Source organism: Saprolegnia diclina, assembly GCF_000281045.1.
Source record: "Saprolegnia diclina VS20 unplaced genomic scaffold supercont1.33, whole genome shotgun sequence".
Lineage (NCBI taxonomy): Eukaryota > Oomycota > Saprolegniomycetes > Saprolegniales > Saprolegniaceae > Saprolegnia > Saprolegnia diclina.
In genome coordinates this window covers 358,491-378,873 of record NW_008246100.1, presented here as the reverse complement: position 1 = coordinate 378,873, position 20,383 = coordinate 358,491, and the positions used below count along the sequence as shown (strand labels likewise).

Below are 20,383 nucleotides of genomic sequence, written 5' to 3'. Positions count from 1 at the left end.
GCGAGCGACCCAGAACGAAGAAGCCTGTTACTCGCCCTCTGCTAGCACGGTTTTCTGTGCAGCGCGGCGCGTTATAGAGGCTGCAGCAACTTTGCCTGCCGGATGAGGTTGCAGTATCACGTCACCCAACACAACGTTAGTTAGTATACGCAAGAACGACTAATGGAAATGCGGTCGCGTCGACGTCGTCAAGTGTTGAATCGACATAGAGCAATTTCACAGTATTTCACGTCGCATGCACTGGATTTTTCCGCGCGCATTTTCTGAGCCGGTATCATCGTGATTATCATCCTCCGCTTCCACCTGAGACGGCTGATACTCATACGAATCGACGTGCCAAGCATCCCGCAAGGTCCTAAAGAATGATATTAATAGTGTTAATCTCAGTGTGAAGCGGCGGTGTAGACGACGTGCTTACATCTATGAAAAGAGTGGTCTCTCGTCTTCGATGTCTAATGCGGCCACTCTTCAACACGATAACACCTGGCATTTGGTGCGAGGAATAGTGTGCTTCTGATTGCAAATAGTGTATGCCATTGGATTCGTGCATTGATTGGTCAACTCAAAGGTCGCGATGCATGCGCTTTGATTGGCTGACGTGTAGCCAATCACACGCCACTGCTCTTTCTTGGCCACGACCAAAGATGCTGTGGCGCAACCTGCGGTCGACGACCGTGCTCACGGGCTCGCGCGGATTCGCGTCGAAGCTCAAGAAGCCCGTGCTGCTGCCCAACTACATTCGCGTGCGCGACTTGGCCAAGAAGCTCAAGGTGCCTGCGGACGATGTCGCCAAGCTCGCGTGCAAGAAGCACTACCACAAGTACTACCTTACGCACAATAGCATCGAGTACAAGTTTGAGACGCTCAAGCAAGTCATTTTGCCGTTCGAGGTCGCGGCCAAAATCGCGGGCCAGCATGGCGCGCTCGTGGTGTACGACAGCGTTGAGCCGGAGGCGGTCGGGAAGCACGACATTCCGCACGACAAACGGGACATGTGCCAAACGCGCCCGCCCGTGATTGCGGTCATGGGCCACGTCAACCACGGCAAGACGACTCTCATGGACACGCTCCGGGGCACCAACATCGCCGACCGCGAAGTCGAGGGCATTACGCAGAAGATCCACGTGTGCTTGTCCGACCTCAACTTTGAGACGCCGGCAACGTTCCTCGATACCCCGGGGCACTTTCACTTTACGCGCATGCGCAACAACGCAGCGTCGGTCGCTGACGTCGTCGTCTTGGTCGTCGCGGCCGACGAGGGCTGCTTGCTCCAGACCGAAGAGTCCATTGGCTGCATCGAAGACCTCGGCGTCCCGACCGTTGTGTGCATCAACAAGATGGACAAGGCGACGCCGGACGCCCTTGTCGCGTGCGTCTTGATCGATACGATGGCACCGATAATGCTAACTCGTATTATGTGTAGGGTGGAGAAGGAGGTCCGCAGCTACGTCGCTCTCGAAACGTGCCCCGTCTTGCCCATTTCGGCCAAGCTCGGCACCAACTTGGACGAGCTCAAGGAAAAGATCTTGGCCATCTTGCCGGACGTGGACCTCACTGCGTACTATGGCACAAAGGGCGGTGACGCTACCGGTTCGTACGCCATTGCACGCAGCCTATGCCTCATGCATCGTAGGCACGGCGCTCGAGATCGTCGCTTCGATTGGCATGGGGACCGTCATCCGCGTCATGATCTTCCATGGACTGTTGCACCCGAAAGACCACTTTATCTGCGGCATGATCCACGGTGTCGTCAAGACAATCCGCAACGCCAACGGCGACGTCGTGCCTGTCGCGTCGCCGGGCCAAGTCGTCGACGTGACGTTCAAGAACGTGTCTCGGCACCGCGACGCGCCACTTGAATTTGGCTTCCATGTTGTCGCTAAGGACCGCGCCGAAGAGATCATGGCACAGCGGTACGTCAGGTTGCTCGATGAAACCACATAAGCGGTTGTCGTCGTTTAGGGAGATGAACATGGATTTTCAAGAGTGTGTCGTGCCCAAGGACGACGCAACAACCGCGGCTGACGACGCGGAGATTCAGGAGGAATTGCCGCTCAAGGGCTTTTTTGGCGCGCCGATCGTCATCAAGGCCGATACGGCGGGGTCGCTCACGAGTATTCTCGACACGGTGGATGCGATGCCGCTCATTCACACGGCGCACGTCGGCCTCGGCAACATTACGACAAAGGACATTGAGCGCGGTTGCACCATCTTTGGCTTTGGCGTGCGCGTGCAGGCGCGGGAGCGCCGCCTCGCTGCCCAGGAAGGTGTCAACATCATCCTTCGCCCGACCGTCCACCAGCTTTTGGAAGACATCGAGCTGCTGCAGGCGCAGGAAGCGGCGAAGGAAGCGACGACGGGCGACGACACGGACGAGCTGCGGCCGTAGACGTCACAGATCGTGCGTAATGGAGATGTTGTTGTTACGTGGATCGTCGAGGCGTCGTTGGCGCCACAGATTCATTACAGCGCGCGCACACGAAATGTGTAACCATCGACGCACTGCCAAGACGCGGCCACGGCGATATGTAGTACGTAGTAGTATACATGGTGGCTGCTATGCACCATGGTTCTTGGCCCGGGTTCTTGAGGTTGCCTTTGCACTTGGCACGGAGAGAGTCTCGTGCTTTCACGATCCGACCAGGACAAGGTTCAAGGAATCGACGATTCTCGATTGTGTCTCAAACTGTGGACAGTTCCCGGACGACTTTCTGCCCTGTCCTCTTGACCATGCCTTCTTGTGGGCACCGTTTCTCGCTTCATGGTGCTCTGTTGTGTTTGACCAGAATGCTCGACCATTCAGGTGAAGCCTCGTACTCTGTCCTCTCTGCCCTTGTCGTGTCACGACGGCGACAGTGATTCTTTCGCCAGTTTGCTCCAACATTCTACTTGACGCGCTGGAGTGAACCTCTATGACGTCCTAGTGAAAGCCAAGCAGAGAATGCCAAGGAGTAGGTCACAGCAACGAAAGATCCACCTCTATAACTGGGTAACAGCCACGTTCCCGACAGCAAACCAGTCGTCGAGTCTCTCATGTAAGAGCTGTCGGTACAATGCACTAGAAGGAACCGAGAGAAGCTGCGCCCTCGATCCCAACCAAGTCATGGTACTAGTGTGCCCTAATGTCTTGGCGTGTGAGTTGTGCATCGAGCTTTTTATTTATCGACCAAATAAGAAAGCGATAAGAATTGCATCCGCGTCCATCCACTCGCAGCTTCAAGGCCAGCGAGCGATATACGCATTTGTGTGGCTGCTGTCGTGTGATATCTTGGACCTGCAGAGACGGCCGCACCAAGGTCCATCGCCCTGTCGCGAATGCGATGCTTGGGAAGAAAAGGGCGGCAAAGATCAATACTGATTGCCTTGTCCCAGCGCGCCGTGGGACCCGAGACGTCGTCTCCTCGAGGTATACTCACGTGGTATAAAAGGAGACAGTTTCGAGAAAATTGGGGTCGAAGCAGCCAGTTTCGTTATATTTTAGCGTTTCGTCACGCAGCACTTGGTGAATGTAATGGAATTGACGCGCGCGAGAAAAAAGAGGCACTCGGCTAGAGGCGACGCAAAGGCGCGGCGTCACATGCTCCGTGACAGTCACGATTGACTATTCGCACGCCCCTTCAAGGTACCAATGAGGCGCACATGCCCAATGGAGATGTATGCAAAGTTGCGTGCACATAGCTGCAGCCTCTACGCACCGGCTACGGATCGACACACTCTTTCTGCCACATTACAGCGTACGGATACTCGGTGTCAGTCCCCTTTTTCATTGCTGTCGCCGATGATCCGAGTCGACACGACGACCGAGTCGACGCCCGGGCCGCCGGCGAACCTCCTGCAATACCCGACCAAGTCGATGCGGGTCAACCGTCTCCAGACGCGCCACGAGGGCGGCGCGTCGCCGGCGTCCAAGGCGGTGCAGAGCTCGCGTCTCCTCGACTTCTTCTTTGGCCCGGTTCAGCAACAGAAGCCCAAGCTCAAGTCGAACGTTGGCCCGCGCATGAACGCCATGGAGTCGCTGGACCGGTCGCTCTCGCCGTCGTCACGGTCGCGACGCGGCAACTACCAGGCGGTCACACAGTCGCTCGACCGGCGCGGGCTCGTGCGCCAGCAAACGTACGCCGGCCACGAGGCGCAGCGCCCGCCCATGACCGACGTCGACCGGCGACGAGAAAACAACAGCGCGCCCATCACACAGACTCCGTACCAGACGCCGACGTCTGTCTTTGCGACGCAGCCTCGACATGCCGGCTTGAAGAAGGCGCAGACGATGGAAGTGAGTCAGTTTGGCAAGATCAAGGCCGCGTCCGCGGCGCAGGACCGATCTGCCGACGGGCAAGCGCCCAAAGTGTACAAGCGCGCCGGCGGCGACCATAGAAAAGACGACGAGGAACTCGACGACGCGCCGCCGCCGCCGCCCATGGCCCGATCAGCGTCAGGACCTGACCCGCGGCGAGGAGAGGGGCCGCCGCCGCGCGACACGAAGCGCAGCCCCCGCGAAGAGAAGCGCACATCTCGGGACGACAAGCAAAAAAGTCGCCCCGATCAAAGCAGCCCACCCGAGGCGGCCAAGCCCGTACGCCGAAAAGACTCTGCCGGGTCCGCGTCTTCGTTCTCTACGACGGCGTCGTCTCAATCCTCGAGTAGAAGCAAGCCGGCGTTGGAGCCGCCGAAATACCACCACGTGTCGAGCCAAAACGCTTCGTGGATGGACGGCATCGTGGACGACGACGTGACGCTCGACTGCCTCACGCCGGTCTCTTGCATCCTCGCGCAGTCGTACGACTCGGCCATGAGCCCGCGCTCGTCGCTCGACGACGACTACAGTCTGTACTCGCCCCGCTCGACGCTCGGACGCGAGACGGACGACTACGAAGAAGTGCTGCGCAAGTACCAGCAAGAAGCCAAGGTGCCGCCACCGCAGACCAAGAACGTTGTTGTTGAGTTTGAGTTTTAAACCCGACGCCTGTAACCTATTATGTATTGAATTTGCCACGTTTCCCGCACCCCTACATACGTACATTGGCACAATGATTCAAGTGCAACGACAGTCTAGTATAGACAAGTTGAAGTGATAGGTGTCGGTGTATATATATATATATATAATATTGATGTGTTTTTGGCGCTACTTGATAGCAGTCATCTTGCGAATGTTCCAAGCGACAGCCGGGTTGACGACCGACGTCGCCGTCATCTTTTCAAAGTCGAGGCAGTAGACAACATGGTCGAATGTCATGAGCCGCTTCACGTAGTGTGGGTTGTGGTGGTACCACGCCCAGAGGTCGGACGCCACGTCGCGCTGAAGCGGCGTGCCGAGCGGGATCATAACGTGCGTCTCGAGGTTGCCTTCCGTGACGACCCAGTCGTCTGGCATTGTGAGCACATCGTACTTGCCGTCAGCGCGAACAAAGTCGCCGTTGCCAAAGTTGTGGCCCGTCGCTGTGTAGTACGCCGCCTTCCACCGAGCCTCGCCGTCCTTGCGGTCAAACGGGCCATCAAATGTCTCGCCCGTGCGCTCGCCGCAGCTGCCTGTGATGGTCCAGAGGTACGTGCTGCCGCTGGCTTGGATGAGCGTCAGGTCGATAAAGTCGTCGCGACCGCCAGCAATATCGATGCGCGCAAGGTTCACATCGAGGTCCTTGCCATCGATCGACACGATCGAGAAGGAGTGCAGCGACTTGGACGCTGCCGTCTTCTTGCCTTTCGTCGCGCGCTTCGTTGAGCCCTTGGTCGTGGTCGTCAGCATGGGCGTCACGAGGATGGGCGCGGACCGGCGAATCGTGCGCTTCTTGTTGGTTTGGATGTTGGTTTGAGTCATTTGCACCAAGTCGATCAGGTACGACCAGTAGCCCGACTGGACGATGCGCTGCGTGTAGCCTTCGTTGGCCTGGAAGGTTTGCCACAGGAGTTCCATGCGCTCGATCGCGTCGTCCACGTACGGGTACCAGGCGGTGGCTTTGCCGTCGACGCCGTCGCTGACGTAGTACTCCCAGACACCCGTGGCCGACGCCTCTTGCACTGCGAGCAAATCGTAGCGGCCCGCGATCCGCACAAACGGCTGGGACGGGGCGTACGCGTTGCCCGTCTTGCTGAGAAACTTGGCGTCAAAGTCCGCGGTCGCCGCGTCGAGAGTCTGCGGCCCAAGAAACTGGGTTTGGCCCGCTGTGCCCGTGCGGCCCCAATGCACAAACACGTAGTGGTATGTGCCAGCAGCGAGCAGTTGGAGCTCGTAGTACTTGTCCATGTTGGTGCTCACGTCCACAAGGGCGAGGGAAGCAGCGCGCAGGAGCGCCGACTGCGTAATGCCAAGCGCTGCGAGCGCCGTGACGGCGACGGGACTGATCGCGCCGCAGTTGGCAGGCGCCGACTTCTTGTTGGGCGTCATCGCAACTGACGCGGCCTTGCGCTTCGGAGCCATGCTAAATGTGGTGCGGGGGTTGGAAATTGGAAAATGACATTTCCATTGCAAAGCAACTTGATACGACCATCACTCATCGTACCATCATTCACACCGGTGATGATGTGTCCCCGAGGACAACGTCAAGTTGACCATCGCAAATGATCGTCCCGTGCTAGCTACGTGACGTTGGGAATCCAAGCGCGTCGTTGTGCTGCCTCGTGGAGGCGCAACGTACATGTCATGGTGTTCGTTGGTAACAACAGAGTCTACACACTGTTTCAAACCGTAATATTCTGTTTCACAAAAACACTGTTTTGTGGACTCGCTAACTTGATAGTGTGCACATCAACATGTTCTGTTGATTGATTCATCCATGTTGATATCAATATGTCAGCGAAACCGAACAGCGTGGTCTTGCGTATCTATCTGATCCAATGACTCCGACATGAAAATGCACTCGGCCAGCTCACTCGGCCATTGAATTGGCGCCGTCGGCGTGCTGTCGACGTCCTACTGCAACGCCGGCCCCTTCCGACATGACCCACATGGGAGATCAAGCGTGCATGGAGGTGCGGTTGATATCGCGCCTGCATTACCTTGGTCCTCGCTTGCTCCGAGGACGCCATCGACGCGGCGCGCGTTGTTGCAGTGCATCGCCCGACCTTCTATGCTGCACGCCCAGGAAAGATAGCAGCAACGTCATAGGGGAAAATGAATAGTTTGCTAGTTATAAAAGTCGCCACACGCGACGCACGGGGTTGCTGCAACCTCAACGTTTACGATTCAATGGCGACAGCCTCGCCCTCGGCAGGCGCCTCAATGTTGAACATGGTGCGGATCTCGTCCGAGGTCTTGCCCTTGATCAAGGTCGCGACCTTGGCGCACGAGAGGTCGAGGAGCGACTTGATGTCCATGTAGTTGGCGGCGAGAATGAGCTCAAAGAGCGTATCCTGCTCGACCTCGACAAAGGCCGCGTCCCACTCCGAGACCACGTCGCGCATGTCGCCGCTCTTGAGCGGCTTCTCAATCTCCTCCATCGGCGTCGTGTGGTGGTGGTTGCAGAACTCAATGACCTTGGCAAGCACCGGGCTCTTGACGTTGGGCAGCGGGATCTCGCGGACGCTCTCGTCGCCTTCGTCGTCGGCGAGCATGGCCTTGACGAGCTCGCTCACGCAGGCCACGTCACGCGCGACTTCAAAGCTGTCGCCGTCCTGGGACACGAGGTTCACCTTGGTCGAAGCGGTCATGCTGCTGGTTGTGGCGGAGACGGTGTTTTGGAAATTGACGAATGGCTACCGCCTGCTTCATGACCAACACTCTCCCGCAACCGGCCAAAATCCAAGTGGCGCCAACGGGATTTGTTGTCCCAAAACACCACGGTGCAGGAATAACAGACTGTGATTACTAACGACGCAAGAGAGGTCCGAGCGGACCTTGTGCAAAGGGCGTCGCTTCGTCGGCCACAAGCTTGGGAGCGCAAGGCCGTTCCTTTGATTTCGGTATTTTATTATAACTATTATATTAATCGCCCTTGACATTTAAAATGATACATCGATACAATTTTATTGCAAACGCACGACAGTCTTATTCTATTTCATTTTATCATGATGTCAAAACATGATAATATTATAGGACCCGTATAGTCACATCAAGGCATTTGGTAGGGTTGTGGTTTTTGATTCGTTGACGAGAAATATTATCAAACCCTCGACATTCTATTTATGCAATAAAAATATGCCGAGCGAGGATGGCAAACATTATTCAACCAGAAACGGCCACGTATGGATAGCAAGGTCAATGCCATGCAGTGTCCAAGCTTCAATAGCATTGCAGTTGTAGCATCGCTGTAGCCGCATATAATGACAGCGCAGGTACGAAAGCACACTTGTCCAAACGCCTGCCAGAACGGCGCCAAACGTGGGCACCAACTACAAGGCGCGAAGGATCGGCGTATAAGTTTGTACAAGGAAAACGAGAAGATGCATTATGGGAGGTCTCCAGTTGGGTGTTTTTCGCCTTCGAAGTTTGCTTCGATCGAATGATGGCATCAACACAAATCCGACCGATCGACGATGGCAGCGAACGTGGCGATGGAGCTCTTTGCCAAGGTCGCGAGCCTCCTCGTGGGCCGCTTCACAGTCTCCTTTGAGAACGAACTGCGCTTCATGGTACACCTCTCTCTTGCTATAGCCACAGGCCCATGTATCGCGTGACGTAGGCGGAAATGACGGGCTCGGCCGCTGCCCATGCGATGCGAGTCGACAACGTGCCGCAGCAAGTCGTGCGCACGGCGACGACCGCCATCTCGCGCCTCTAAGCCAACACGTATTCCTTGTAGACTCTATGTTACGTGGCTTAGGCGTCGCTCTTTGCTGGTTCTTTCGGCAGCGTCCACTTGAGGAGGCGGCGGTAGGCCTCCGAGCCATACTGCGCACGGAGCACTTTGCGCGCATATGACGCGAGCTTCTTCTTGTACTTGTCAGCGATGACCGACTGGGGCTTGGCCTCGTACTTGCGCGCGCAGGACGCGTGGACTTCGACCAGGATCTGGAGCTGGAGCCGCACGTTCTTGGTGTGGATCGCAATCTTGAGCGCGTCCGTGAGCGTGTGCTCGCCCTCATCGACCTTGCCGCTCGTCGCGAGCTTGGGGCCGAAGAGCACCATAATGGCCGCCGTCGTGTTGCTGCAGTTGATGGCGCTGCTGGCGAGCGTGAGGCAGTCTTGGAGAATCGAGAGGCCAAAGCTGCGAAGCCCGTCCAGCTCCGGGTACGACCCCGTCATACCCAATGCGTGGCTGGCCCAGAGCCACTTGCCCAGATACAAATCGTACTAGCACAACATACTCGATAAACGCTACTTCAGAGAGTCTCTGGCGTACCTTGGCGCGAACCTCCTTGGACGGGCCGTCGTAAATGAGCTTGCGCAGCTCTGCGTCCCGCAGGATACCGGCCGCAAATTCAAGCAGGTTCTCGGTCGGGTAAAAACCGCCAATGTCCGACGGCGTATCATCACTCAAGACATCGACGACGATGGTGCCAGCCGGGTCCAGCACTGGTAGCGGATCGATCGCAATCGTGGTGGCCACGTCGAGGATGCCCATGAGCACGAGCAAGCTCGCGTCCGACTGCTGCGGCCACGCGGGCGTCTCGGTCAGCAAGAGCGAAAACGCCGAGTTGATGTGCGTCACGGCCGCGTCCATTGCATTCAGCGAGTGGGCATACTAAGAGCCCACGTCAGAGTGAGCCATCATGCAGTCTCAAAGAAGCAGTCGTACCCGCGCCAGAACGATGTGCACGCGGGCAACAACGAGCGGTGTCGCCACGACAATGTGTCGGTACGTGGCGCAGAGGTCCACGAGGCGCGTGGCAAGGTCGGCGAGCTCCCCGAACCGCCCTTGGCTGTCCAAGATAACGCATGCGACTTCGTACGTCTCGAAAAGCGCAAGCGCACTGTAGCGCAGGTACGCTACCGAGTTGGGCGATGCGAGGTACGGCGGCCAGCGGGCCATTTGCTTGGCCGCGAGGGCGAGACCTTGGTTGGGGTCGTAGTAGCACTGCAGCCGGAACGCCATAAAGGCTGCATAGAGCGCCCAGAACGGATTGGTCCCTGTTGGCGCCTTTGGAATGGTGTCGAGAAAGCCTTTGGCCTCGATGATGCTGCCTTGGCGCAGGTAGAGGAGCAAGCGGACCAAGTGAAAGTAGTACGAGAGCGAAGCGTCCTGAACTTGGCGCGCAAACTGGCTGCAAAAATCAAACATTTTTGTTGCACTCTCGACAACGAGCGTGTCGGCCGCCAGGAACGAGTGGCACAGCGTCTCGAGAAGCCAGAGCTAGGCTCCATGGCGTCAACAAGATGTGGATCAAAGGGTGCATGTACCTTGAAGGTAGCGTCGGCCGTGTGTGCAGCGAGGCGGTACGCGGCGGCCGCCACGTCGCCAAACGTGGATGCTGCAATCGATCGATCGAGCACAGCGGCGTGCACATCGTCGAGCTGGTCTTGGAGCGTGGCGACGAACCACGCATGCCACGCGTCGAGCTCCGGTTGACCGTCACATGTATTGGCACCTTCGCACAAGATCGCAACGCGTTCATTGTGGGACGCTTTCTGGAGCGTGAGCAGCATCCATTTGCAGCGTAGGCGCCGTGGGCCCCACTGATGACATCGTGAGCGCCAGCTGCCAGTAAAAGCCAAGTACCTCGAGTGCATCGACGGGCAGGATGTCAGACACGAAGGCGGGCACCGCATGCGGAAGGTCCTGGGCGCATTTGATGGCGCTCATGTGCAAAGAATGATCGTCGGCGTGCGTCAAGGCGAGCTGCAGGTACAGCTCAGCGATGCAAAGATCCACGAAGGCTGTCTCGGTGGCCTTCAAGTGCAGCTTGGCACGCGCGAGGCGCATGGCCTAGTACATTGCATGAGGCCATCGAATGCTTCGCGCATGAGCGTCATACGAGGAAGCAGCGCAGCGCGTCCGTGTCCTTGCCTAGCGCCTGGAGCTCCGTCGCGATCGTGAAGAGCGCGCTTGCCTCCATGTTCACCTTTCGCTCCAAAACCCAAATCGGTTGATACGCCTTTCAATTGGCCAAAAACATTTCTTTTTGTCCAATGTAATCTGCTGGATGCGTTTTGTTTTGGCCAATCTGATTGCACAAACTTCGGACTGACCTCAGGACTGTCCTTGTGCTTCCCAAGTCGCAGCTCACTCGGCTGTAGAGCAGCTACCATAGATCATGACCAAAGCGTTGTCTCGTCGTTGTGTATATATTTGTTCTCATATATATTTATTGCATACGGAAAATCCGGAATTCGGTCATTTAGTAGGTTCGAGGCCGCACGATGGACGACGAGTTCTGCTCAAATGTCCATCGAGACAAGAAACTTCTCGGCGTACTCCTTCATGTTGAACATCTTCTTCTTGACCGTGTTTTGCATTTGCACAAAATGGGGGTTGATGGTCTTGAGGCCGTCGCTGATCCAATCTTGTTTGGCCTCCGTGGTGGCGGCCGCGGCTGCATCCGGGCTCTTGACGACAGTCGTGACTTCGACCTCCGACACGAGTTCCCAGCCGAGCTCGTTCGATGGGAGCAAGACCGAATCTTTGACCATTTGCCAGTTCGAGTCAATCTCCTCCTACCGCGTCCCGTCAGCACCTTACTTTTCACAAAGGCCAAGACGTACCTGCGTGCAGGCAGGCGGTGGCGCGCAGCATGGCATCGTGCACTCGATCCAGTCGACGTAATTCGGGTCGAGCCCAAAGTGGTCGTAAAACTCAGCCCATTTTTCCGGCGAAAAGTCAAACGAATCGGCAAACGCCTTGACGCTGCCGTACGCGGTCCAGCGCACTTGGACCTAGTATGCATGTCCTTTAGCCGCTGGATGCGTGCATGCACGAGTAGTACCTTGCCCGACATGCAGAGCCCGGCGATCTCGGCGGCCGTGAGCTCGCCACTGTACATGTGCAGAAAATCCGAAATCGTCAGCGCAATGTCCACGCAGTCCGTCTGCGGCGGTGGCCGCGACGCGTAGATGCGGATCTCTACCATGTGCCGTGAGAGATCGCAGCTCGTCATGTCGAAGCCTACTCGCAGTCGTGTCCACAGAGCGGACGCAGACAATTTGCCGCGCGTGGTTGAGGAACGAGAAGACGACCTACCAAGCGCATGAGGCGTTCATGGAGCATGCATGCAGCCGTGTCTACCACGCCCTTGTAGCCATCGTCAAGGACGGCGTAGCCGAGGAAGTTCATGAGCTCTTCGAGCTTGGCGCTTTGCCGCGCGCAGACGTCGGTCGCCGCCGCCATGCTGTCAAACTGGCACTCCCGGAAATAGATGGGCCAATTTTTTAAAGGGAATTCCGTCGTTTGGTCCTTTCTACATACAAACACGTAGAGAGTCCCTGGTTTTTGGATATTACATGGCATTTTAATCCAAAAAAGATACTTTCGGTGGAAGTATGCAGTCTCAGAGGTTCTACCAAGTCGAACTCTCGTGAACACTGAAGCAAACTCCGCATCCACAGCTCATCGAGCCTGCACGCGAGCGACTTTAGCTTGAGTGTTGCGAATGTGTTTGTACTTGGAACGTGCGGTACTACTGCAGATCGTAATCATGTCCTCAAAGCCTGATAGCAAAAACGAGCTCGCTAGCTCTCTATAGGACTGCTGTCTAAGACGGATTCTCTTGTTGTATGTGCAGCGTCGCTTGCATCAAGCAATTGCGTCGCGCTGCGAAGCGAGAACTTGGTCCAAATCAATGAATACCTCTATCAACGGATATCGTCAATAAGAAATATTGTTATATGTTCTTATAGAGGTTTCATATCCTCGTTGCGAATCTCGCGCGATCTCGGCGGCGGATGACGACGACGGACGCCTTAGACGCGCTGCCGACGCCCGCGTCCTTCCTCCTGCAGGCCATCTCCATGGAGATGCTCAGGGTCCCGCGCGGAGAGACGATCGCGGTACCGACGCAGGCGCCGGCGCATGAGCGCGTCCTCGCGTGGCAGTTTGCGGTGCATGCGTTCGATATTGGGTTCCGCGTCGAGGTCGACGGCGAGCCATGCGCCCAGTTCCGCCACCGGTACAACGCAGTCGATAAGCTCGTCGAAGGGATCCTCGAGGACGTTCCCGTCGGCAGCCTCGTGGTGCTCACATGGGACAACCAGTACTCGCGGCTCCGAACCAAGGAGGTGAGCTACCGCCTGCTATGGACAACGCACCAGGCGCTCCACGCCGCACGGGAAGCCGCGAACGAGTACAACATCAAGTACAACAACGACGTCTACCGCGCCCGCTCGACAAGCGCGGTCGACCGCCCCAAGGCCTTCCGCAGCCCGCGGACGACGGCGTCGCATGACGCGCTCTTGCAGCGTCTCGAGACCGCAGTTGTCGACACTGTCTCGCTCTTCATGGAGCAGCCCAACGTGCCGCTGCATGCGGGTGCTGCAAGGGACCTTGTCCTCGCGCTCGAAGCCATCTTGCGCCACGGTATCCACGTGCACGTACGTTTGAATCTATCATCCGCCTTAAGCTATGGATGCATGTAGCCCGCCGATATGTACGACGAGTGGCCCGAAGAAGCGTACTTTGGCTTTCTCATCCAAACGCGTGACGTGCTTCGGGACGATGCGTCCGTGGTGGCCGACGCACAGCTCTTTACGCCGCCGCCGTCGATGCGCTACGTGGGCTGGAGCCGAGCCCGCGCCTTCCTCTTCTACGCGCTCAACCGCGGGCTGCTGCACCGTGCGCTCGAGAACCTGATCAAGCGCCGCAGCCTCGTCGCCCGCTTTTACGAGCCCGAAATGGCGTTTCTTGGGTCGTATACGCGCGCCAAGGCGGCGATTTCACTTCTCTCGGCGCTGCACGGCGTCACGTTTGCCCTTGCGCCGCTCCAAGACGACCTGAATGTGTCCTTCTCGACATTTCCACCCACGCTATACATGGAAGATGCCATGGCGCCGTTTGCGACGTCCGAGCTTGTGCTGAGCGACCCCGTCGAGGAAGGAGATGTACTGCGCTTTGATGGCGCGTCGGAGCCCGACGCCTTCGAGTCGATTCGCGAGTGCACACCGATGCGGTACCTTCTCCTCGGCCAACCGATCATCGACGTGGTCATTCGCCGCAGTCAATCGCTCGCGATCCCGCTCTGGGAGCGCAACGACGCGGCGTCAAATTTGGTGGTTGCGCTGCAGCTGCGGCTTTTGGGAAATAGCGCGCAGGTGCGACTCTCGCTGCAGTGCGGTGAGGTGCCCGTGAGCCCCGTGCTCACGCTGTCCGCCTCAACGCAGTGGACCGAGCTTCTCATCCGTGCGACCTTGCCATCGCATCAGTGTCTCTCACTGCTCATTGACAACCGGAATACGATGGTGCGTCCTCTCTTTGCGTACACCACCCATGGGCGAGGCCTAGGTGTGGTCCAAGCACGTCTATTACCGCGCCCGCGTCGTCTCTGTTGCCGACTATGTCCACGCGTGGGAGGCGTCCCGAGGCGCCGCCGAGGCCATTTGCTGGAAGCTCGTCATTCAGCGTGCGCTGAGCGCCACGAGCACCATCATCGCCGAGCTCGAGGCGGACGAGGAGCGACTGCTACAACAGCAGCGCCCACCCGTAATCCCGCAAGAATCGGAAACCTCCTACTCTGGTACAGTTCGAGTCGTGACGTCGCTATACCTGGCGATGTGTTTTCTGTTAGAGCTGCTGTTTGGGTCGTGGCTCGGGGCGCGGTCGGACGCGGCGTGTGGCCAATGCATGGAGCCCTTTTCTCTCTTTCGCCGCGCGCAAGAGTGTCCTATGTGCTTGAAGCAGTGTTGTGCCAATTGCACACGCCACGTCATTCCACTGCCGCGGTCGGGCGACGACGGCTACGTGTGTGACCGCTGCTACTTGAAGGCGCTCGATATCGAGGTAGACGTTTGCAGAGACTTTTTGCATCCAATCGATTTGACGTAGCTGGCGGCGCGGCAGGAACATACGGACGGACGCGGAGAGAACGCGGCGCTCGAGGCGCTGCGACAAAACCCGTCCATGGACAAGTACTTCAAGATGTTATCATTTGGCGTCCCCGCATCGGCCGTCGGGCAAAAGATGCAGCAGGACTACATTGATGCCGACATCATCCACGTCTTTACATCAGCATTGGACCCGACCGGCGCAAGCACGAGGTACACCGCGAGCGCATTCGTGGAGGTGTATGAAGACGATATCTAGCGCGCGAAGCCACGGCCCAGCAGCGTCGAGTCGTTCGCCAATGTTGTTGCGCAAGAAGAGCAACCTCCGCAAGCTGCATTGGACCGCACTGGACGCGAAAAAGGTGGATGTCCAGTCGTCCATCTGGCACCGCCAAACCGACAAGCGGCGGAAGGCGCCGATGGCCCTCTCGAGCAGCGACCTCGACCGCCTCGTTGACCTCTTTGGCGACAATACAACGACGAAATCGATGAAAAAGACGGCGTCGAAAGCAGGCTTCTCGGCCCTTGACGCGCGGCGCTCCAACAACATCAACATTGCGCTCAGCCGGTTCAAATCGATCGCGAATGGCGTCAGCGGCGTCATCGCTGCGCTGACGGCGTGCGACCTTTCCATCTTGCACGTGGATTTACTCCAAACACTGGATGAGATTGCACCGACGCCAGCTGAGGCCAAGCGCTACAGCAATTTTCGGGGTAAAGTCACGGATCCTGCCGAAGGTTTCCTGATTGAGCTCGCCAAGCAGCCGCGCGTGGCTGAAAAAGTAGAACCTTTGCTGCGGTACATGTGAGAACTTATGGTGGGACTAGATCAAGTCGCTTCTCTACGTCGTGCTGTACAAGAGCATGGCAGCGGCGTTGCGCCAGCAACTCGAAGCGATTGCGGTCGCTGCGAGAGACATTCTCCAAAGCGAGCGGCTTCCCCGGTACTTTGAGATCGTCCTCGCGCTCGGCAACGTGCTCAACGAGGGCACTGAGCACGCCGACGCGTCAGGCGTCACCCTCGCCTCGCTCCTCAAGGTATGTTGCAACACCGTTATTGGAACCAATGCGACATGCTACGTAGCTCTCCGAGACGCGCTCGATGGACCAAAGTATCACGCTTCTTCAGTACCTCATGACGCTCATCCACGTACGTTGTTGACAAACTACACTGTTTTATACACTGTATCTAGGCACGCGGTGAGACGGATTTGTTTCAGATTTTGCACGAGTTTGCATCACTTGAGACTGCGCAGCGCTACTCGAACGTGCTCTGCCTCTCGCAGTGTGCGCTGCTGCAAAAAGGTCTGGCCAACCTCAAGTACGAAATCAAAGAAGAGAAGCTTCAAGAGCACGTGCTTTGGGAGCGTGCGCAGCACCAGGCGCAAAATCAACAGAAGCAAGCGATCGTCCGGCAAAACTCGGTGGCGCCCTCCGGAGGTCGGTCGGCGCTGCTCTCGGCCATACGTCGCCAAGCCAGCACGGTCGACGCCATCGACGAAGGCGACGAAGCGCCACCGCGGGGGGCCCTCCTCGCAGCAATCCGGCAGCAGCACGCCAACACTAAAGACGTTGCCAGTCCTCCCGCCACCACTCCGCAGCATGCGTTGCTGGCAGCAATTCGCCAGCGCTCTGAGAACCAGACGGAATCGACGAGTCGTGCCGCCGAGGCCTCTCCACCCGCAGACCCTCGCGCAGCGCTGTTTGCTGCGATCAAAAAGAAAGCGTCGACCCACGAGGCCGGCGGGGAGAACCCCCGTGCTGCTCTCATGGCTGCCCTTCGCACACCAAGCCCCGACTCGGCAACAGCAAAGACTGCCGCGGCGACAGACAACTCTCGTGCTGCTCTCATGACTGCGCTTCGTCAGCCAAAGTCAACTCCAACGACACCTGCTTCGCCCGAGCCGAGTGCTACGGGAGGTCGTAATGCTCTCTTGGCCGCGATTCGCAAGGAAACGCGAAATGTTCCAACGAATGCGACGACGCCAGTCGTTGTCGCTCCCGTTGTCCTTCCCTTTGTGACGGTCATGGAAAAGCAAGCCGCAGATATCGCAGAGGACCTCGCCAAGCTCCAAGACGACGTGACCGTCATGACGGAAGCGTGGCTCCAAGCCGCGCAGTACCTCGGCGAGAGTCCGTCTTCGAGCTCCGACTATGTCCTTGGCTTGCTCCACCGCTTCATCATGGACGTCAAAGTCGCTTATAAGCTCCTCGTTGCCAAAGGCCATTTACCGCCCGCGCATGCGTCGACCACCAGTACGTTCTCAATGGCGATGGAAACAGGTCGAAGCGACCGTGCTAGGTGTGGGAGACAGTATTGCTACTGTGTTCGGTCCTGCCGTTGTGCTCGCGGTGCGGCATGCCGGAGCGCAGATCGAAGTCAAATTTGCTTGGGCCCAGTCGGCGTTTCTGAACCCTGCGAGCATCCTGCAACCGAGCGACCGCGTGATGTGCCGCCTCTTTGGTTGCGGCATCGTCACGGCCACCAAGTACGAGATCGCCTAGTGGTATAGTTCATCATTCCGATCACGTAGCTATGGACGCGGTCTGCTCTGCGTGCGGTTCCCCTTTGGCTTTGCGACGTTGCGCGTCGACGATATTTTGTACAGAATTGTCCTCTCCTCTGTCGACGCCCACGACCAAGCGCTCGAGATGCGCCACGGTGATCCGATCCAGACGCCGTTCGGGCCCGCAACGTTGCTCTCGGTCACGCCACGAGGCTGCGTCTACGGTCCCTCCGCATCTGGTCTTGTCCACGCGATCAATCCGGGGCTCGGGCACCTCTACGTCGACGCCAAACACGTCACGTTTGCGTACTAGTTGCTAGTGTATCTCTGTGTCGTCCACTCTCGCAGCAGATCGGGAGCGCTGCCTTTCAAGGCAGAATGACCCTCATCGATGCAACAATAGCACGAGGCAGGGTGCACCAAGGGCCCCTTGGGTGTCATCAGACAGAGAAGCTCTCTTTGGAACCCGGATCTACCTGTGGTTAACCAGTGTCTTATACCCATCCACCAAATGTGAACCCCTGGCCTCAGACACTGTATCGCCCCACCGACAATAGCTGTGTGTAGGAGGAGACGCAGGTACAATGCTTTTCTTAGTCGCTCGATGCTAATCAGAAATGGCGTACCCGAAGCAGCACCAGGCGCAGGGCTGACAAATCTGGCCTAAAATCAGGAAGAAGGCGCCCACTTCGCGGAGGCAGCCTCGGAGCGTCCAGTCGTGGTCGCCGATCGCATCCTCGTCGGCATCGGGTGGCATTTCAAACGCCGGGTGGGTCGTGAGCAGCTGCATAATCTTTCGCACGCCTTTCTTCCGCGCGACGCGATACGCGGGTCGATTGTCCTACGTCTTCATTCAGCGACAAATTCGATGCAGTGACGGACCTTGCGCCGGTGGTTGACGTCGAGCGTCGGCAGCGCGACAAGGACTTCGGCGATCGGGTAGTTGGCTTGTTCGCATGCGATGGTGAGCGCCGTATCACCCTTCTGTGCATCGCGTACTGCGGTTGTACCATTCGAGGTAACCGTTTACCTCGTTGGCAAAGTTGAAGTTGGTGGCTTCAACTGCAAGGAGTGCACGCACGAGATCCACGCGGTCGTTGCGGACGGCGACCATGAGGCACGAATTTCCGCGCTAGCCATGCACACGTCGTCCATATACTCTTTGGATATGGACAATAGTACCATGTCTGTCGCGTTGGTGTCCACATTGGGCAGCGCCAGCAAAATGTTCAAGATCGTCAGGTCCGTGGAGGGGCTCAAACATACTTGGAGCAGCACGGTGAGTCCGTTCTACCCAGCTTGTTGAACTCGAGACCCCGCATTCTTGTCGTACCTTGTCCTTGTAGTTGTAGTCGGTGTGCGGCGACGCGACGAGGCGACGGACGAGCCCGACACGCTGCAAAGCGCACGCGACGGAGAGTGCAATAGGACCGCACTACCGTCCCCAAACGTCAGCTGGGATTATGAAGGTCTGTGCACCTCGGGCGTCACGTGCTCTTCGTCAAAGCTGGTGGTTTGCACGATTTGGGCGGCGAGAAATGCATTCTCAGTGCGCACGGCGAACCGGAACGCCGAGTCGCCGCTCTACGGAGGACTTTATGACCAAATGAACAGATAAAGGACGTCGCACGGCGTTGGTCACGTTCACGTCGACCGAGCGGAGACTCAGGAGGTACGCAATCATGTCGTCATGACCACCGAGGCAGGCGTGCAAGAGGGCAGTGTTGCCGTCCTGCAACATCTCGCGTGAAGCTTCTTGAGAATGCTCGCATTTTACCTCGGACGCGAGGTTGACGTCGATGCCTGGGTACCGCAGAAGCATCCCAGCCGTCTCGACGGCATTCTTGACGAGCATAAGGCACGTGCGGCCGTCCAACTAGATCAAACATGAGAAGACGCTGCGAGATGACGACCTTTGTACCGTGGTGGCGTTCACGCCAAAGATGTTGGCATCGAGCAGCTCTTGGATGCAGCTGGAGAAGCCTCGCTGCGCTGCAATGTGCAGCGCCGAAAGCCCGGCCTACAGCTCAGCGCTCAATATACGTTGGTGAAGAGCGCGCTTGTCGTACGTGGTTGTACTGCGTGAAGCTCAAGCGACGAGGTCCCGCGAGCAGTGTCTGGACGAGGGCGACGTTGTTGCAGTAGCATGCGTACATCAGCAAGGTATTGCCGGCCTACACGACACTTTTTATAATAAGAAATGATTTTGTGACGCGCACCTCGTCGACGGCGTTGATGTCGACGCCCGGCGCGGCCATGAGCGCCGAGATGACACCCTCCCGTCGGGTGGTAATCGCATAGTGCAGCGCTGTCGCACCCGCCTACAAGGCGATGAGCCACCTAGTGTAGGTGCAAGCGGACGGACCTTGTCGCGGACGTTGACGTCCGGCATGACGTCGAGCAAGGCCTGGAAAATCGGCACGTTCCCGTAGAGGCAAGCCACGTGGAGTGCTGTTTGGCCCAACTAGACGTCGTCACGTGCAGAGAGCGTAGTGTAGACGGCTAAAGTACCTGCTCCGTCGTTGCAGCCAGCTGCGTCGTCACGAGGAGGTGCTTCGCCTCGGGGTTGTCGACCGCAACAAGTCGCTGGACCTGCGCAAGGTCACCGTTTTGGATGGTCTGCATCAAGCTCGACTGGCCGAGCTAATGTACGTGGCCTAAGCGAACGATCGGACTGGGGACAGGTAGTACCGTGTCGACGGTGTGGTGTCGGTCCATGTTGATCAAGACTCTGTGGACCCCAAGTGCAAAATCGCCAAATGAAACGCAGTTGGAGAACCACAACCCGACAACTCATCCGAACAACACATGGTGTCATCTCTCCTCTGATTGGTCGAAAAGAATGATTCTTGTCCCACGACGCGGATACAGAGTATCTGACAGAGTATCTGACAGAGTATCCGCGTTGTTGGGAGCCTCCCACGCCGACTAAACTTTGTGTTTGTGCAACTTACAACCGTCCAAGTTCTAGTCCAAGTGGTGATAGTCTGATAGTCTGGTTAACCTCGAGATTTAGTCAGAGTCGCCTTGGCCG

General features: G+C 57.5%; 9 protein-coding genes across 9 annotated transcripts; 4 read left to right on the top strand and 5 right to left on the bottom strand.

Moving 5' to 3' along the window:
* The first annotated feature begins 621 nt into the window (after positions 1 to 621).
* Positions 622 to 2,432, top strand: SDRG_10091 (hypothetical protein). The gene is made up of 4 exons (XM_008616063.1): positions 622 to 1,369; positions 1,424 to 1,590; positions 1,634 to 1,913; positions 1,963 to 2,432. The coding sequence occupies exons 1-4, from the start codon at positions 645 to 647 to the stop codon at positions 2,387 to 2,389; spliced, it is 1,599 nt and encodes a 532-aa protein (XP_008614285.1). The 5' UTR covers positions 622 to 644; the 3' UTR covers positions 2,390 to 2,432.
* Positions 2,433 to 3,727: 1,295 nt separating this feature from the next.
* Positions 3,728 to 5,009, top strand: SDRG_10090 (hypothetical protein). The gene is made up of 2 exons (XM_008616062.1): positions 3,728 to 4,596; positions 4,645 to 5,009. Exons 1-2 carry the CDS (start codon positions 3,779 to 3,781, stop codon positions 4,952 to 4,954), a joined length of 1,128 nt encoding a protein of 375 aa, XP_008614284.1. The 5' UTR covers positions 3,728 to 3,778; the 3' UTR covers positions 4,955 to 5,009.
* Positions 5,010 to 5,077: 68 nt separating this feature from the next.
* On the bottom strand, positions 5,078 to 6,432 carry SDRG_10089 (hypothetical protein). The gene has a single exon (XM_008616061.1). It carries the CDS (start codon positions 6,413 to 6,415, stop codon positions 5,123 to 5,125), a length of 1,293 nt encoding a protein of 430 aa, XP_008614283.1. The 5' UTR covers positions 6,416 to 6,432; the 3' UTR covers positions 5,078 to 5,122.
* Positions 6,433 to 7,087: 655 nt separating this feature from the next.
* Positions 7,088 to 7,724, bottom strand: SDRG_10088 (S-phase kinase-associated protein 1). Its single transcript, XM_008616060.1, has one exon. It carries the CDS (start codon positions 7,642 to 7,644, stop codon positions 7,174 to 7,176), a length of 471 nt encoding a protein of 156 aa, XP_008614282.1. The 5' UTR covers positions 7,645 to 7,724; the 3' UTR covers positions 7,088 to 7,173.
* A 709-nt stretch (positions 7,725 to 8,433) lies between these two features.
* Positions 8,434 to 8,743, top strand: SDRG_10087 (hypothetical protein). Its single transcript, XM_008616059.1, has 2 exons — positions 8,434 to 8,565; positions 8,616 to 8,743. The coding sequence occupies exons 1-2, from the start codon at positions 8,470 to 8,472 to the stop codon at positions 8,712 to 8,714; spliced, it is 195 nt and encodes a 64-aa protein (XP_008614281.1). The 5' UTR covers positions 8,434 to 8,469; the 3' UTR covers positions 8,715 to 8,743.
* On the bottom strand, positions 8,720 to 10,948 carry SDRG_10086 (hypothetical protein). Its single transcript, XM_008616058.1, has 6 exons — positions 10,849 to 10,948; positions 10,593 to 10,799; positions 10,274 to 10,549; positions 9,672 to 10,226; positions 9,276 to 9,617; positions 8,720 to 9,226 (listed from the first exon to the last, which is right to left on the bottom strand). Exons 1-6 carry the CDS (start codon positions 10,927 to 10,929, stop codon positions 8,753 to 8,755), a joined length of 1,935 nt encoding a protein of 644 aa, XP_008614280.1. The 5' UTR covers positions 10,930 to 10,948; the 3' UTR covers positions 8,720 to 8,752.
* Positions 10,949 to 11,150: 202 nt separating this feature from the next.
* Positions 11,151 to 12,218, bottom strand: SDRG_10085 (hypothetical protein). The gene is made up of 5 exons (XM_008616057.1): positions 12,096 to 12,218; positions 11,980 to 12,046; positions 11,797 to 11,933; positions 11,576 to 11,746; positions 11,151 to 11,527 (listed from the first exon to the last, which is right to left on the bottom strand). The coding sequence occupies exons 1-5, from the start codon at positions 12,195 to 12,197 to the stop codon at positions 11,252 to 11,254; spliced, it is 753 nt and encodes a 250-aa protein (XP_008614279.1). The 5' UTR covers positions 12,198 to 12,218; the 3' UTR covers positions 11,151 to 11,251.
* A 494-nt stretch (positions 12,219 to 12,712) lies between these two features.
* SDRG_10084 (hypothetical protein) lies at positions 12,713 to 17,894 on the top strand. Its single transcript, XM_008616056.1, has 11 exons — positions 12,713 to 13,396; positions 13,442 to 14,260; positions 14,304 to 14,535; positions 14,587 to 14,798; positions 14,844 to 15,055; positions 15,102 to 15,624; positions 15,671 to 15,880; positions 15,927 to 15,992; positions 16,036 to 17,098; positions 17,145 to 17,331; positions 17,377 to 17,894. Exons 1-11 carry the CDS (start codon positions 12,752 to 12,754, stop codon positions 17,660 to 17,662), a joined length of 4,455 nt encoding a protein of 1,484 aa, XP_008614278.1. The 5' UTR covers positions 12,713 to 12,751; the 3' UTR covers positions 17,663 to 17,894.
* Positions 17,895 to 17,941: 47 nt separating this feature from the next.
* Positions 17,942 to 20,093, bottom strand: SDRG_10083 (hypothetical protein). Its single transcript, XM_008616055.1, has 14 exons — positions 20,041 to 20,093; positions 19,861 to 19,992; positions 19,715 to 19,813; positions 19,569 to 19,670; positions 19,419 to 19,523; positions 19,271 to 19,369; positions 19,127 to 19,225; positions 18,980 to 19,081; positions 18,829 to 18,933; positions 18,683 to 18,784; positions 18,532 to 18,639; positions 18,380 to 18,481; positions 18,232 to 18,333; positions 17,942 to 18,190 (listed from the first exon to the last, which is right to left on the bottom strand). Exons 1-14 carry the CDS (start codon positions 20,065 to 20,067, stop codon positions 17,957 to 17,959), a joined length of 1,518 nt encoding a protein of 505 aa, XP_008614277.1. The 5' UTR covers positions 20,068 to 20,093; the 3' UTR covers positions 17,942 to 17,956.
* Between the last annotated feature and the right edge of the window lie 290 nt (positions 20,094 to 20,383).

Coding starts and splice junctions, on each gene's coding strand:
- SDRG_10086 (XM_008616058.1), bottom strand. CDS start 10,929: ATGGAGGCAAGCGCGCTCTTCACGATCGCGACGGAGCTCCAGGCGCTA. Junction 10,227..10,273: donor CGGCCGACGCTACCTTCAAG/GTACATGCACCC, acceptor CATGGAGCCTAG/CTCTGGCTTCTCGAGACGCT. Junction 9,618..9,671: donor TGCACATCGTTCTGGCGCGG/GTACGACTGCTT, acceptor GTGGGCTCTTAG/TATGCCCACTCGCTGAATGC.
- SDRG_10090 (XM_008616062.1), top strand. CDS start 3,779: ATGATCCGAGTCGACACGACGACCGAGTCGACGCCCGGGCCGCCGGCG. Junction 4,597..4,644: donor CGCCGAAAAGACTCTGCCGG/GTCCGCGTCTTC, acceptor ATCCTCGAGTAG/AAGCAAGCCGGCGTTGGAGC.
- SDRG_10091 (XM_008616063.1), top strand. CDS start 645: ATGCTGTGGCGCAACCTGCGGTCGACGACCGTGCTCACGGGCTCGCGC. Junction 1,370..1,423: donor ACGCCGGACGCCCTTGTCGC/GTGCGTCTTGAT, acceptor TATTATGTGTAG/GGTGGAGAAGGAGGTCCGCA. Junction 1,914..1,962: donor GAAGAGATCATGGCACAGCG/GTACGTCAGGTT, acceptor GTCGTCGTTTAG/GGAGATGAACATGGATTTTC.
- SDRG_10085 (XM_008616057.1), bottom strand. CDS start 12,197: ATGGCGGCGGCGACCGACGTCTGCGCGCGGCAAAGCGCCAAGCTCGAA. Junction 12,047..12,095: donor ACGATGGCTACAAGGGCGTG/GTAGACACGGCT, acceptor TGCGCTTGGTAG/GTCGTCTTCTCGTTCCTCAA. Junction 11,528..11,575: donor CACCGCCTGCCTGCACGCAG/GTACGTCTTGGC, acceptor GGGACGCGGTAG/GAGGAGATTGACTCGAACTG.
- SDRG_10084 (XM_008616056.1), top strand. CDS start 12,752: ATGACGACGACGGACGCCTTAGACGCGCTGCCGACGCCCGCGTCCTTC. Junction 15,625..15,670: donor AGCCGCGCGTGGCTGAAAAA/GTAGAACCTTTG, acceptor TGGTGGGACTAG/ATCAAGTCGCTTCTCTACGT. Junction 15,993..16,035: donor ACCTCATGACGCTCATCCAC/GTACGTTGTTGA, acceptor CACTGTATCTAG/GCACGCGGTGAGACGGATTT.
- SDRG_10089 (XM_008616061.1), bottom strand. CDS start 6,415: ATGGCTCCGAAGCGCAAGGCCGCGTCAGTTGCGATGACGCCCAACAAG.
- SDRG_10088 (XM_008616060.1), bottom strand. CDS start 7,644: ATGACCGCTTCGACCAAGGTGAACCTCGTGTCCCAGGACGGCGACAGC.
- SDRG_10083 (XM_008616055.1), bottom strand. CDS start 20,067: ATGGACCGACACCACACCGTCGACACG. Junction 19,524..19,568: donor ACATCAACGCCGTCGACGAG/GTGCGCGTCACA, acceptor AGTGTCGTGTAG/GCCGGCAATACCTTGCTGAT. Junction 19,082..19,126: donor ACGTCAACCTCGCGTCCGAG/GTAAAATGCGAG, acceptor GAGATGTTGCAG/GACGGCAACACTGCCCTCTT.
- SDRG_10087 (XM_008616059.1), top strand. CDS start 8,470: ATGGCAGCGAACGTGGCGATGGAGCTCTTTGCCAAGGTCGCGAGCCTC. Junction 8,566..8,615: donor AGAACGAACTGCGCTTCATG/GTACACCTCTCT, acceptor CGCGTGACGTAG/GCGGAAATGACGGGCTCGGC.